The 15,730-nt window shown below is 41.6% G+C and overlaps 2 protein-coding genes across 2 annotated transcripts in view; both read left to right on the top strand.

Annotated features, from left to right (window-relative positions):
• The window catches only part of LOC129351323 (butyrophilin-like protein 2), a 15,991-nt gene extending 7,546 nt beyond the window's left edge, over positions 1-8,445 (top strand). The window contains exons 4-7 of the mRNA XM_055020203.1: positions 6,243-6,605; positions 6,689-6,784; positions 6,874-6,980; positions 7,836-8,445. Coding sequence (XP_054876178.1) covers positions 6,243-6,605; positions 6,689-6,784; positions 6,874-6,980; positions 7,836-7,928 — 659 coding nt within the window. The 3' untranslated portion in view covers positions 7,929-8,445. The remainder of the gene's footprint in view (positions 1-6,242; positions 6,606-6,688; positions 6,785-6,873; positions 6,981-7,835) is intronic.
• Positions 1,485-4,052, top strand: LOC129351367 (E3 ubiquitin-protein ligase TRIM21-like). Its single transcript, XM_055020241.1, has one exon. It carries the CDS (start codon positions 1,536-1,538, stop codon positions 2,973-2,975), a length of 1,440 nt encoding a protein of 479 aa, XP_054876216.1. The 5' UTR covers positions 1,485-1,535; the 3' UTR covers positions 2,976-4,052.
• Positions 8,446-15,730: the final 7,285 nt, after the last annotated feature.

Raw genomic sequence — 15,730 nt, 5'->3', positions numbered from 1 at the left:
GATGAGAAAACAAGGCCCAGTTTGTCATGACACTTTGCACAATTAGCTCCACACCTTTAAGCTCTGAAAACACATCGTCTCATTTGGTTTGAGTCAAGTCAAGACAAGTTTATTTTAACAAGGCAGTTCCTAGAGCTTTACATCATGATAGCATCATAGAGTTAATATGAAACCATCAATAGGCTCAATGTTCCTGTGAAGGTTTGATCAGAACTCTGTAGAAGGAGCCTCGTAGTTTCAGGTTCCCCCAGAGCGCTGACTGCCGCCTCCCTGAGGGGGAAACAGCAGCAGATAACCACGTCAGAGCTGAGAAACAGATTTACTGCTACTGAGACGCCTCATTTTTAATGATACCTGAAATATGTTGATGATCTGGGATGAGAAGGAGATTCTGACTGCAGTTGTTTGACAGGAAACTAGCGCTCCCAGTCTGTTTACAGCAACAAACTGCAAGCTGTTAGCCGCAGAAGCTAAAGTCTGCAACATTAAAGTTTCTAACTGAAAGCCTGTTTCATTCTCTGCATCTCTGTTTAATATCGTGCTTGAACTTTAATAACAGCTTAGGGTGAAGATTTGAAGTGTTTTGTGTGTTTAGGTTTAATTTGTTTTGTTAAACTCTTGTAGCTTCTTGCCGTTCAGATAACAGCAGCTGCTGAACTTAAACCTTCATCTATTATTTTAACACCTAGGCCTCATCAGGCAGGTGTTCATAAATAATAACTGAAACTGAACCATTTTGCATTTTCTTCATAAGCAAGTGGTGCCGCAACTTGGCCCATTTGATCTAAGATACTATTTTTGTTGAAGTAATAAAGTAATTAAATCAGATGTTATTAGATAACTCTACACTCCAACAGCAGGAATGAGGTCCAGTCCCAAGTGACAGAGGGAGGTTTGGGTTCTTGGTCACAGATAATGAAAAACCAGAGCTGAGATCAATAGGTGGATTCAAGCGTTATTAGCAGTGACGTACTGGTCTGAATTTAGTGGAGAAATTTATTGTTAAATTATTATTTTTACATTTACACGTAGATGTTTTGAGTATTGACCAAAAGAACAAGATCAGGAACATTTGGTTCCAAACCACCAGTTCAAAACACGAAGCATAAATGACGACGAAGCGTTATTTTTGAGAAAGTAATGTTTCATTGAATCATTTCTGAATTAGAAATGATTCCAATTCAGAAATGATTCAATTGGTTAAATTGGTTAAATTACAAATAAGTCTGTTATTTTTTATCTGTGAATGAAATCAAGCAGAATTCAAGCGTCTAAAACAACCAAAAACAGCTGAATGGTTAAAGCTCTTCTCTGTTTCTGGTTCTGTAACAGAGTCATTATCTGATTTCTGCTGTAACTCTCAGCTATTCTGCACATACTGGAAAAACAGGCAGGCTTAGGCACGTCTAAGACAAACCTCACAGCCCTTCCTGGGAACGGAGGTGTGACGTTTCGTGTCCTGTAAACACGTCTCTGTTTCCTCCTCCTCTGCAAAAGAACTGAAACGCCTGCAGTCGTTGTTACTGAGAGCTGAAATGGAGCACAGAGGACTTCAGTTAGACCAAAGTAACTTCTCCTGTTCCATCTGTTTGGATCTACTGAAGGATCCGGTGACTATTCCCTGTGGACACAGTTACTGTATGAACTGTATTAAACACCACTGGGATGGAGAAGATCAGAAGAAAATCCACAGCTGCCCTCAGTGCAGGAAAACCTTCATACCAAGACCCAACCTGGAGAAGAACTTCATGTTTGCTGCTTTAGTGGAGGATCTGAAGAAGACTGGACTCCAGGCTGACCACTGCGCTCGTCATGATGACAGGATGAAGATCTTCTGTCGCATGGATGAACATAAAGGCCATGAAACAGTCCCAGCTGCAGCAGAAAGAGCTGAGAAGCAGAAGAAGCTCCAGGAGAGTCGACAACAAATCCATCAGAGAATCCAGGACCAAGAGAAAGATGTGAAGCTGCTTCAACAGGAGGTGGAGGCCATCAATGTCTCTGCTGATAAAGCAGTGGAGGACAGTGAGAAGATCTTCACTGAGCTGATCCGTCTCCTCCAGGAAAGAAGCTCTGATGTGAAGCAGCAGATCAGATCCCAGCAGGAAACTGAAGTGAGTCGAGTCAAAGATGTTCAGGAGAAGCTGCAGCAGGAGATCACTGAGCTGAAGAGGAAAGACGCTGAGCTGGAGCAGTTCTCACACACAGAGGATCACACCCAGTTTCTCCTCAACTACCCCTCACTGCCAGCACTCAGTGAGTCTACAGGATCATCCAGCATCAACATCCGTCCTCTGAGACACTTTGAGGACGTGACAGCAGCTGTGTCAGAGCTCAGAGACATCGTACAGGACGTCCTGAGAGACTCGTGGACAAACATCTCACTGACAATCACTAAGGCGGATGTTCTACTGGCAGAACCAAAGACCAGAGACGGACTCTTACATTATTCAAAGGAGATCACTCTGGATCCAAACACAGCAAACAGGAATCTGTTTCTATCTGGGGGGAACCGAAAAGTAATAAGGATGATGCAACAACAGTCTTATCCAGGTCGTCCAGAAAGATTCACTGATTATAAGCAGGTCCTGAGCAGAGAGAGTCTGACTGGACGTTGTTACTGGGAGGTGGAGTGGACTGGGAGAGGAGTCGGAGTAGCAGTTTCATACAAGAGCATCAGAAGATCAGAAGGATTTGGATTCAATGACCAATCCTGGTGTTTATATTGCACCAAAGACGGTAACACATTTTTTCTTGATGACATTGAAACTCAGGTACCAGGTCCAGTTTCCTCCAGGGTGGGAGTGTATCTGGACCACAGAGCAGGTGTTCTGTGTTTCTACAGCGTCTCTGGAACCACGACTCTCCTGCACAGAGTCCAGACCAGATTCACTGAGCCTCTACATGCTGGGATCTGTGTTTATAACGGATCCTCTGCTGAGCTGATCGGACCTCAGCAGTCATCACTGACCTGAAGTCCAGTTGGTTTCAGTTTCTTTGTCCCATCACTGTTGTCATTTCCTCACTGCTGAGACATTTGTCATCTTGTTTGTTTTGTTGATGTTGGAGTTTGTTTGGGTGCTGCCCCTTCCTGTTTCTGTTCACCTGAAATAATAATATCTATGCTTATTGGACATAAAAAGTGTTTTAATAAAATGTCCATAAGTTAATAATGACATTTGCTAAATCGACTGACTGTACTGATTGATTGACATTTTGTTTATTGCTTTGTCAGACCAAATCCATGTAAAGATGAGCTGATGTAAACTACTTATTAGCATTATCAACGAGTCATCATTTTATTGGACAAAGATGAAACTGTGTATATAAAGTCGTTTTGTGCCTCAGATTGTTTGTTTTGGTCCATCGACCAGGTTGACTCACTGTCTGAATATAACATGAGGAGTCTTTAATTTAATGTTTATCACATTTTATCATCATGTGCTATTTATAAAAGTTATTTTAAGGTAATTTTGAAACATTTCCAAATATCAGAATCAGTTATGGTTTTCAGAGTTTCCTATCTGCTGATGTCAGGAGTCCAGATGGTCCAGATGGTCCAGATGGTCCCACAAAGACACAACAGACTCTGACTCTGTAGGGTTTTACATCTCAGTGAGGACGCATGCGCTGTGAAGACAAGGCTGAGATAACAATGCAGAGAAACCTCAAAGTTGACCACCAGATGGCGCCAAATACCACACTGTTCCTCATGAATGTAGTTCAAGTTTTGTGTTTAGAAGATGAATTAAACAAAAATACTAAATGTTTTTCACATCTAGGGTTTCTGAAAAGGTTTTTGGGTAATAAATTGTGGTTCATCAGCATGACTGAGAAAATCCATCCATCAATCTGACTCAAACTGTACTGAAAATATTTCATTTAAAGATCCTCAGCTTCAACCTTTGACCTTTGTAGTTCAAAAGATTATAGCTTAAAACTAATTTTAAAAAAAGGTGTTTAACATTTCTTGCTTAAACATTATTGTTTATGTTTTCTATGTGAATTCTGTCCTTTACATGTAAATTAATAAATCAACTTTCTTTACACCAGTAGGTAGCTTTTGTTACAATGATGTCAGACAGAAAAAAGATTTAATTGGCGTTTTTTTTTTTGTCTGTTTGTTTTTGTTTTAACTGTGAAGTACTTTGGAAAAAAATGTTCTAGGAAAATATGCCAGATAAACTCGTTATTTTAAAAAAAATAATAAATATGTAGAGGTAAATTATTTAAATCTAATATGTAAGATTAGAGAATTTCACATTTACCTACAGACCTTTAATCATGTTTGATTGAACAAGTTATGTCAACTAGATACTGAGTTGAAATGAATTAGCTGGTATTAATATAAGTTGAAAAGTAAATTAAATAAATTAAAAGCGGTCAATTTAAAGCGGATTTAAATCTGAAATTATTGTTGCTTTTTGCCTCTGAATTAAAAAACTCCAGTCGAAATTAATAGAAATATGTAGAATGAAAATAGTTAGTTTTTAATGTCAACAGTTTTCAAATTCTCGAAAGTAGTTGCCACTCACAATATGGCGGTCACGCTGACGTAATTTCCGGGCACATGTTTGGACTCCAGCGCTCCAGCCATCAGTTACCTGAGTCAGTTTCTCCTCTGGTCTCGTCTGAACATGCTCCTGGTTTCTGATGGTTTCCTCCTGGATTTTGACCTTCTGGTTGTTCTGGACTCTGGTTGACGGTGAGTTTCTGCTGCTGCTCAGTCTGAGCTCAATAATAATAATAATAATAATATTAAAAAGAATTAATAACTTTTTCTGCGGTGATAAACGTTAAGTCCAGAGAACTGAGTTTAGAAAATAAAGTTTAAATTTGTTTTCTGTGGAGCTAAAGTTACTTTTATGTGTTTTCATAATTCTTATGTTTTTCACATGAATTGGATTTTAGTTTTATTCAACAGTGAATCAGCAGCTGATGACATATTTCACTGACTGGTGTAACTTCATCAGATTTCTATAGACCTTTAAGTTTGTTTTCAAATGTGACTTAAATTATCATGATAAGATCCTATCTCACAATAATTACTCATGTTAAATACTAATATTGTTTCATTGTTCAAAATCAGACATTTTCTTTTGATTTCAGCAGTTTTACTTTTACTCTGATGATGCCTTTAGGTATTTTACAGAGCAACAAACAACAAAGTTTTGGGGAAAAGTTACCTGTCATACTTTAGAAAACCCCTGACATTTTTTATTGAAGTTGTTGATGTTTTTACTGTGACTGATGAGTCTTATGATCACAAAAACATCACACCTCTGGTTATGTGTGTGATTGACATGTGATTAATGACTCAGCAGTAAAATAATGAATCTCTGGCTGTTTGTATTGGACCACAGAGACATAAATACAGTTTTAACTGTTTCTCTTGTCTGGATAGAATATCTCAGAATATCTTCTCCCTACGGAGAAGCTTGACTCTTCTCCATAGGGAGAAGAGTCAAGCTTTCTGCATGACTCTCCTCCCTACGGACGTCTTCCTCTCATGACCTTCACTAAAAAAGGGAGCAACGCTGACCTGTACTTATTTGGACAAACTGCCCAGTTTGGATTTGGTTTGGATGATTAAGTGGAGCCGAAATGACGATGTGTTATTGGCAGAAAGCAAAAGGAAATACTCATACTTTAACCTTACTGTTCTAGAAACATCATTTTCCCTTTTCAACATTGTATTTTCACATTCTGGTGACCGGCTCACAGGAGCATGAAAGGTTCTGTAACTCAGTCGTTTGGACCGGGTTGTGGTCTCCATGACTCACTGAGAATGAATCTAACTGCTCTGAATCACTGATTATCTGGAAGGGAAGCTCGTCCACATTCATTGGAAACAACGAGCTTCTGTTTGCATCATAAAAAATAAAAATCCAGATTTTCCAAAAATTAAAATTTCAAAAATCAATTATTTTCTTAATTGATAAAATATAGATGGTTAGAAAACTTTGGATTTTCTCTCCAAATTTAAAGCAAAGCTCTAGAGGGGAAGCTAAAGGAGAACTGAATTAATTTAATGATTTACATGATAAAATAATAAAAATCATTAGTTGTTGATTCAGGCGAGAGCAAATGGAGCTCAGCAGTTAATGACATCACTGATACGATCAGAAAGAAGACAGTAAAATTTTCTTTTTTCCACTTGTTTGCTTCCACTTCTTGATAAAATTCCCCCAAAATATGTAGAAATTGAAAATAGCAGCAATAAATCTTCCCTGTGTCTCCAGGGAGCCTCCGTCTGATTGGTTCCTCTCAGCCAATCGTAGCTGCGCCTGGAGATGATGTCATCCTCCCGTGTCGTGTGGATCCTGAGTGGGACGCCGTGGGGAAGACGGTGGAGTGGTCCCGACCGGACCTGAGACCGTCCGGCCCTCAGAAGCGTGTGGAGTACGTGTTCGTGTACCGCTTCAGGAAGACGGACCGAGACATGATGATGGACACGTACATCCAGCGGACGTCTCTGTCCCAGGACGGCCTGCGGCGAGGAGACGTGTCTCTGACCATCCGGAACGTCAGCCTGCAGGACCACGGCAGGTTCCGGTGTTTCATCCCACGCCTCGGGATCGAAGCAGAACTTCTGCTTGTTGTTGGTGAGGAACGGGTCCAAACTGCAGGTTCTGATCTGGATCTGTTGGAGTTTTTCTCATAAATCCTGTTATTGTTGCTGCTTCAGATCCAAACGTTGTTTCTACGACGGCAACAGAGACGGTTCTTCCCAGAAGCCTCATCATCACTCCGACTCCACAGGAGGAGGAAACCAGCAGCAACGGTGAGTCTGCAGGAACCAGAACCTTTCAGAATCACTTGTGGACCTGAATGTTTACAGGTAATTAATCTGGACTTTCTTTTCTGTTTCAGGTCACTGGACCAGATTCCATCTTTGCCTGATTGTTTTTTCATTCTTCATCATTTGTATGGCTCTGATTTCCATTTGCATCTTTAGGAAATGCCGACAAATGCAGAAAGTGAGTCAAATTTCCTCTGAGAATCATTTATTTTCTCTATGAAATCATTGAAATTGAAAGAAAAGTCTGTCGTTACTTGTAGTGAGAGGAATGTGAACCATTGTCAGTCCATCACAGGACTCTTTAAATATCAAATATAAATGAATTCTCTCTTTATTATCTCACTGACTTCCTCCTGCTGCAGTAACTTTTATAAAACTATATGTGTACATATATATTTATTTCATGAGACATGTAATCTGTAAAAAAAATAAATAAAACGCTCCTTTGCTTTCTCCCAGTGCTAACGAGAAATAACCAATCACTGCCAGGGGGCGGGTCTTAGGGCTGCCAATCAGCCTCCTTGCTTTCTGAGTTGAGATCTAAACATTTTATTTTAATATTAATTTCTTTTATTATTTCACAAGTAAAGGCCTCAGTACTTCCTGTCTTACACAATCAGCAGTTTGCTGATCAGCAGGTTGGTCACTCTGTCACAAGTCGGCCATGTTGATGCAGATGACAGAACTTCCTCCAGAGGTCAGCAGGTCAGATGACCGGACTGACCTGCAGTCAGTCAGGACTGCAGGTTGTTTTCCTCATCACTGCGTCTCTTTCTGCAGCTGTTCGAACTTATAATAATGTTTATTGAATATGACGTTTCAGGTTCCTGTTATTATTATTGTTTTAGTTTCTCTGGTCCAGTTTTCAATTGAACTGGACTTATTCTGGGAATTAGTTGGGTTTTGTCTCTCTGTCAATGGACCAGCAAATATTTAATCAGTTTGACTCTAAATGGAAACATTTCATTCAGACTTGAAGCTGAACTCTTTATTCTGTGGTTTGTTCTTATTGTTGCTCTTCGTTCTGTTGAAGGCTTTTCGTCGCCCAAACCTTCGGATCGACACACGGATCGGTTCTGCAGAGGAACCAGTTCTGTTCCCAGACCAGAACCTGAACCTGGTCTAGCTGCTTGGATCCGGATCAGGAACAAAATTTGACGTTTGGTTGTTGCAATTGTTCAAAATTCAGTGAGTGAAATGTTTACCAGGGATCACTGTCATTTTGTTGTTGTTTTTGCTGATTTCCATTTTGTTTTTCTATTAATAAAAATAAAAACTTTAATGAAAATAAAAACTTCAGATATTAAAGGGAATAAATACGTTTTTTTTTTGTAACGTCGGGTTTTGTTTAGAAACCAGAACCTGTTTGTGTTTCTCTGAGTGAAAGTTGAGGGTTGGAAACATTTCCTGTGTTAAATCTGATAAAATAACTGAAGTTAGCAGCGGCTGAAGCTGCGACGCGTCTGATAGGTCCTGCATCAGAGCCACGCCTCAAACTGCTGACTTTTCATTTCTGACCTCTTTAGTTTGAATGTTTTACTGGCTCAACTTTATAATGAATGCTCAGTCTCTGTACATTCCAGGATTTTTATTTATTGAGCTATTTGTTACTTATTCAAATAAAATATTAAATATTTCAGTGATTTCTGTTTTTGTTTGTTGTTTTTTTAGCTCAGAGCTTCTGCAGCCAGCCTGTCACTGTTTGGTTCTGTGAGTTACACTGGACCCAGCAGAACCTCAGCGGATACAGTTCTGATGGAGAACTGACTGAACTCATTCTGCAATAATCCAAAATTTAACTCAACCTGTTTTACAGATTTAACTACATTTACCAGCCAAATGATGCAAACAGCTGCACAGAATAAATGCAGAAACTCCTCAGACTCAGGGATGAGATCTTACACAATTTACTGACATCAATGTTTCAGTGAAACTGTAACAGGACAAAGAAAGGAATACATGTAAGTATTATTGCTGCAGTAACAATGTCAAAATCACTGCTTATACAATTTCAATGCACAGACTATTGATCTTAATTAGCTTAGCTTAATTAGCTTGGCTTGTTTGTTAGCAACAGGCTGAGTTTACTACAACATAAAAATGCATAATTTCACTACACATGAGAGTGTCTGCAATAACTATTCTCCTATGTAATTAATTCAATTTAAATGCTTTAGCAGACAGGAAAACAACATCAGCAGGGTTGAGGAAATGCCATGTGGCTACCAACAATGGCCACTAGATGGCAATGTTTAACAAAAATAAGTTAAAAGCGCAACGGGGTCGGGAGGTGAACAAAACATTCATATTCAATAATCTGGCAGATTAACATCAAGAATCAAGAATCTTTAAGCAGGTTATAAACATTTTCAGAGTGTTTTTCATTACCGATGCAGGAAATTAATCTACACTTATTTATGTTCATTATCAGAATAAATAAAGCAAATAAACATAAAATAATTAGTTTTGTTTGTTACATAAATTATTGTTTTTTACCTTTCTTGAAGCTGGTTTTACTTCATTTGTTTCTCTTCAAGGAACTGGACTGAGGCCTGCAGCCCATCGGTTCTGATTGGATCCAATCAAATAGAATCAGCTCTAGAATAATTCAATGTTGGAACTCATGCAGGATTAGAAGGAAACGACAGGAAGGACCTGCTCCAGCGGACCGTAGAACCCGATCAGAACCGGAACCAGACCCAGACCAGTGGACATGTCCCCCTGCAGCAGAGTCCACCAGAGGCCGTCCTCCTGTCCATTCAGACGGTTCTGCTCCGGTTCTGGACTCTGAACCAGAACCAGCTGCCAGCTGAAACCAGAGCTGGTATCGGGTCAGAACAGAACCGGGTCTCAGGTTTTTGATGAAAGAACTGAAGGAAGGAAGTTTATTTGTCAGACAGTAAACACAACACCGTCACCACGGCAACGGCGTGTGTTACTTCCTGTTTGTCTCCATGGTAACCTGTGAAGGTGGACCTGGCCCGCCCCTTCCTGCAGGTTGTTTCTGGATCCACAGTGAGTCTGCAGACCGACAACCTGAATGAGGGGCAACAAGTCAGAGTAACTCAGATTAACTCTGATTAACTCTGATTAACTCAGATTAACTCTGTATGTTGCTGTTCTGGGCCGATTGTCGTCCAGTCAGGCCGTTTATCTGCCACTCGAAGAGCCTCACGTAAAAACCAGAAGGGTCGAAGTTCAAACCACTGGCAAGCCGTTTCAACGCAGAGAGAAAAACAGAGACGGGTTTAAATCCAGACCAGATTTTATGATGATCAGGTTATTCTGGGTCAAAACCAGCTGGGTTGAACAGAGACACATTTATTAGCTTTTGTGATGATAAATTATTGTGCCGAGGTGTTGATTAACGTGTCACAGATATGGAACAACACCGAGTCCAAAACTCTGCAGTCCAGTGACGTGACATTCATAAACGACCCGAGTCTGAACTTCTCTTTAGATACGACTGGAGTGAATATGTAATAAAAAAAAACACAAGAATGAAAGAGCCATGCAGAACCATGCAGAGCCATGCAGGACCATGCAGGACCATGCAGAGCAGCATTGCTCATTGACTGTTTTCGTTCAAAGTGCAGCATTGAGCTGCGTCTCCATGCAGTGGGAGGAGACAGCTGTCACGCTGAGCGTCTTGTGCCTGGTCACGTCTTGCTTGTTGCTCTTTGGTCGATGTTCATAGTTGAGTGTTTACAGTCAGATCAGAGTTTTGCCTCAGTTGCTGCATTTAATGCTGCAGACAGTGGTGGTTTCTGACATGAATGATAGGGGCAAATCATCCATTATCCTTTTAGATAAGCACAACAAAGAGTTGGCTAAATTTATTTCAGCTCTACGTATTTAATATCCAGGTGTTTTTATGGGATTGTGAATCTTTCAGATCTATTTGATTAGTAATTTAGATCATATTCCACATTTTATTGTGTTACGTCGCGCTCGGTGCTGGTCTTGGTCTGAACTCAGTTTCGGTGGTCTGGACTACAACACTGCTTTGACCCTCTCTACTTAACCGATTAAAACAGACTCTTGAGATTTTAGGAGGACAGGCTGCAGAACCAGACTTTGACTAGGCCACTCCAACACTTTGATTCAGTTAGATTATTTTAGATTACTAATAGTTTACGTTAGAAAACCAGGATAAATCTGTGAAAATGTTTCAGTTTGTCTGAACATTTCAGATTATTTTTAATAAAATTTTAATTTACTTGATCTAATAAACAAACAAAAAACAAGGAAAAAATGAAACTTTTAAAGTTTTTATTGGTCACAAACATTCAGGAAGTTTCATGTTCATTAACAATAAAAATAATTTAAACAGTTTCAGAAATGAAATGGGTTCTGCTGGACTGTTCTGGTCATGTGACACTGAGCCAATCAGAGAGCAGATTCAGGACAAAGTGGGCGTGGCTTCAGTTCAACAGCGAATCAGTTCTTCGGTTCATTCAAATATTTGATTAAAATAAATAAAAACAATAAATAAAGACAATAAAATATTAAATAAAACACTAAAATGAAAGCAGAAACATGATAAATGCTACATGGTTCATGTTCTCGTTTCTAAGGACAGAACCAGTGATCCCAGTAAACCCAGTAAACTCTGACCATCACCACCATCATTATCCAAAAATCCAGCCTGCACAGCTGACTGGTGTTACCATGTTTACAGCTCACCAACAGGAAATAAGGGACTGTCTCTAGTTCCGCCCCAGCCAGACGCTGCAGGTGCATCATGGGAAATGTAGGCTCCACAGCATCTTCTGCTCTGTGACCTTCGACCCAACAGCTTTGATCATTTTATTTCTAATATAAAGAAAATATTTCTGACTATAACAATAAACCTTTCACTTATTGTGGAACTTTTCCTGTTACTGATTAACATGCTATCTATCTATCTATCTATCTATCTATCTATCTATCTATCTATCTATCTATCTATCTATCTATCTATCTATCTATCTATCTATCTATCTATTGTGATGATGTCATCTTGTGATGATGTCATCTTGTGATGATGTCATCTTGTGATGATGTCCTGTGAGGGTTCACTTCCTGTTTCAATCACGACTTCCTGTTTGGTCTGGACCCAAGTACTCTCTCTGAGTTGCGGATCAGGCCCAACCGGATCAGAACCAACACCTGACCACCTTAGGAAGTGATGTCACAGCTGTTCTGACTTCTGATTGGCTAACCTGACACATACCTGGCTAACCCTAACCTAACCCTGTCCTAGGTCTACCTGTCCCTATCTCCAGCCACACCTGGGCTCTGAGGGGGCGGGGCCACAGCAGGTAGCTGCAGCAGCATCTGAGCTGAGAGGATCTTTGTTGTTGTTCTGGTCAGACTGGAACGGCCTGATGAGGGGGCGGGGCCTTCTGCTCAGGTGAGCTGGTGTTCAAGGGGAGGAGCTTCACGAAGCCCTCGGACCTGCAGGTCTTCCAGGTGAAGACCAGAACCAGGAGGAGAACGACCACAAGCAACGACGAAGACCTGCAGCCAGAGGAGCCGTTAGCAACATGGCAACCCACAACATGGCAACCCCCACCGACCCAGCCAATCAGAAGCCAGACCGATGCAGCAGTCAGCCAATCAGAAGCCAGACCGATGCAGCAGTCAGCCAATCAGAAGCCAGACCGATGCAGCAGTCAGCCAATCAGAGGTCTTCAGATAATCAGAAGCAGAACCACGCTGCAGCAAGCTGGCCAATCAGAGACCAGGAGTGAACCACCAAGTACCTGATTGGTGGAAACCAGAACCAGAACCAGGGTCAGAACCAGAACAAGATTCAAAACCAGAACCAGAACTAGGTCAGTGTCAATGCCAAGTTCTTCTCTAAAGTTCTGGTTCTGGTTCTGATCCACTAATCCAGGTTGTGAGACTGAAGTTTGATAATCAGCTGCTGGGTCTGAGCTGCTAGTGGACCAGAACCGGTCGGTTTCAGAACCGCTAACATGAGTGATACTTACGCAGCACCAAGTCCGATCCAGAGGGAGGCAGAAGAACCTGAGGACATGAGAAGCAGGAGGTCAGAGGTCACAGGAGGTCAGAGGTGATGAGCCCCTTCCTGACGGTGCTGACCTTACCTCTCATCTGGGCCGGTGCTGGTACCAGTGTGGTTCTGTTCATGCAGACAGAGTCGGTGTAGGCAGAACATGGAACCACAGTCTTCTGGAGAGACTCTGGAGGACACAAGGAGACAGAACCGAGTCAGGACCAGAACCAGAACTGTGAACACAACTGGAAGCAGGACCAGAACCGGGACCAATGGGTCAGAATTGGTCCTGGACGTCTCACCTGAACAGTCGGTGCAGGGAGAACATTTGGTTCCGTATCCGACTCCGTCCTGGACCGAGCAGTTCCTGGTCACATAGTGCCCTATTCGTCAGAACCAGAACCAGAACCTGCATCATCATCATCATCATCATCATCATCATCATCATCATCATCATCATCACCACCATCATCATCACCATCATCATCATCATCATCAGCTTTACCTTCTGGACATGTCTGACAGGTCAGTCTCCGTAACTGAGCAGAACTCGAGTCCAACATCATCAGCAGAACCACACCAACCTGGAAACAGAACCAGAACTGGTCAGAACCGATCACAACCAAACCTGATCGGTTCTGCCTGTCAGAACCAGACCCATCCTGTAAGTCGGACTCTCTTTGTGTTGTTATCTGTAACCTTTGGAGCCTCTGCAGGTTTTTTTCCCGTTGCCTAACTCCGTATGAACCTATGAACACCAGACAAGATGAGGAGAACCGGACCAGAGCCAGAACCAACCAAAGACGTCCACCTGTCCTGGACTAGAATCTGGACCTCACAGGCAGCAGACTTGCAGCTCTTTACACTGAGCCTGATGACTGAGCGGTTCTGGTTCTGGACCGGTTCTGAGCTGCTGATACTGCTCTGTGTCTCACCTGCAGTTTGTCCATCATGTTGGTCCAGAATCAGAACCAAAGCTTAGAGACCCGAGAGACGGAGGACCAGAGAGACTCCAGGACACAGCAGTGAGGAGGCAGCCTGCAGGCTCCATAGATAAACATGACCATGTGACCACGCCCCCTGTTGGTGTGACCACGCCCCACGTGTGGTACGCCCCCTACAGGAGCCGCCCTGTTCTCTCCCAGGAAGAGCCATATAAGGGCAGTGAGGCGTGCTGTGTCCTGTATCGGTTCTTTCTGCTGAAACTCGTCTGTCCAGATCGTGTTTGTCCTCTGGACATGTCCTCTGTGTCCTCTGACTCCCCTGTATGCAGAGGTGAGTCTCAGCTTCAGGAGCATGCAGGTGAACCTGGACGACACTGTTGCCATGGTAACATCACAACAAGAAACCACAGAGTCGTTCTGCCTGCAAGTCCAGTCCGGCGCACCTGTGAGTCCACCGTCAGTCCACATGTGACAGTGGACTCACGGTGGACTCACGGTGGACACACGGTGGACGATCAGTCCACCATCACAGCTCACCTGGCCAGGTCGCATGTCCAGATGTCAGCAACATGGCTGCCTGATGCAGCTTCAGGTCTGACTGCTGCTCATAAAACACTGAGCAAGGATAACATCACCCATCATCCATCCATCCAACCATCATCCAACCATCCAACCATCATCCAACCATCCGACCATCCAACCATCATCCAACCATCCAACCATCATCCAACCATCCAACCATCATCAAACCATCCAACCATCATCCAACCATCATCCAACCATCCAACCATCATCCAACCATCATCCAACCATCCAACCATCATCCAACTATCCAACCATCATCCAACCATCATCCAACCATCCAACCATCATCCAACCATCATCCAACCATCATCCAACCATCATCCAACCATCCAACCATCATCCAACCATCATCCAACCATCATCCAACCATCCAACCATCATCCAACCATCCGACCATCCAACCATAACCCCAGCTCCTCTGGGAAATCCCAAGGCATTCCCGGAAAAGAACCAAGGTCCGGTCCGGTTCTGTTTGGCTTTACTGATCCCTGAAATCAACACAATGCAGAGGCTCACTTCATTTATTCAGCAAAAGCAGCAGCACAAAAAGAATGAAGTCTGCTTGTTAAAGCAAACACCAGGCCCGGTTGCTGTTCGAGAAGGACAAACATGGCAGTGTCATCTTATTTAGAAATGGCACCATTGCACTCCAGAACTGAAGGGGCGCTATTTTCTGTATTATACTTGATAGCTTTATTTTCTTTTTAAATCCGTGATATATTTTCACCTTTAGGAAAGAGTTTTTGTTACACAGGAGAGGAAGTGTTGAGGGAACTCCTCGCTGAGAATGATGGGAAGTTCCGCCCTCTGGTGGTGGAAGAAAGAAAGTACAACATTCATAACCCTAACCCTAATAAAAAAAACGGTACTGATTACAACTGTATTAATAATAATAAAATTGAAATTAAAAACTAAGTAACAATGAAACAATAACGGTAACAATATGTGCTATTATTGTAGAGATAATTGTAAAAACCACATTTAACCAGGATAAACAAAACAACAATTACAAAGTGTTGCCTGAATTTATTTCTAGTAAATATAATTTTCTAGAATTATATAATTCTAATATATTATATGATTCAATATAATATATTTAAAAAATATATTGAAAATTAACAGTGATTATTTAAAAAAATATAATCACTGTTTATATTTGATTATTTTGTTGTTCTGTAGTATTTCATTTGTTTATTTTCACTTAATTAGATCAAATAATTGTGTTGAATTAAAGAGAATAGTGTTTTAATATCGCACTGGAGGTGCGATATTGAAATTCACCACAAGGTGGCAGCAGTGGCCGTCAACCTGCTTCCAGGTCGGGTTATTCATAGGAACTGGGAGTTCAGATTATTTTTGACAGACTGGGATTGAAAATCTTTTTTTTTTTTAAAG

The sequence above is a fragment of the Poeciliopsis prolifica genome, unplaced genomic scaffold (genome assembly GCF_027474105.1).
Source record: "Poeciliopsis prolifica strain line A6 unplaced genomic scaffold, Auburn_PproV2 SCAFFOLD066, whole genome shotgun sequence".
In the NCBI taxonomy this organism is placed as follows: domain Eukaryota; kingdom Metazoa; phylum Chordata; class Actinopteri; order Cyprinodontiformes; family Poeciliidae; genus Poeciliopsis; species Poeciliopsis prolifica.
The sequence above is the reverse complement of the archived record's forward strand: the minus strand, read 5'-3'. Positions and strand labels throughout refer to the sequence as shown.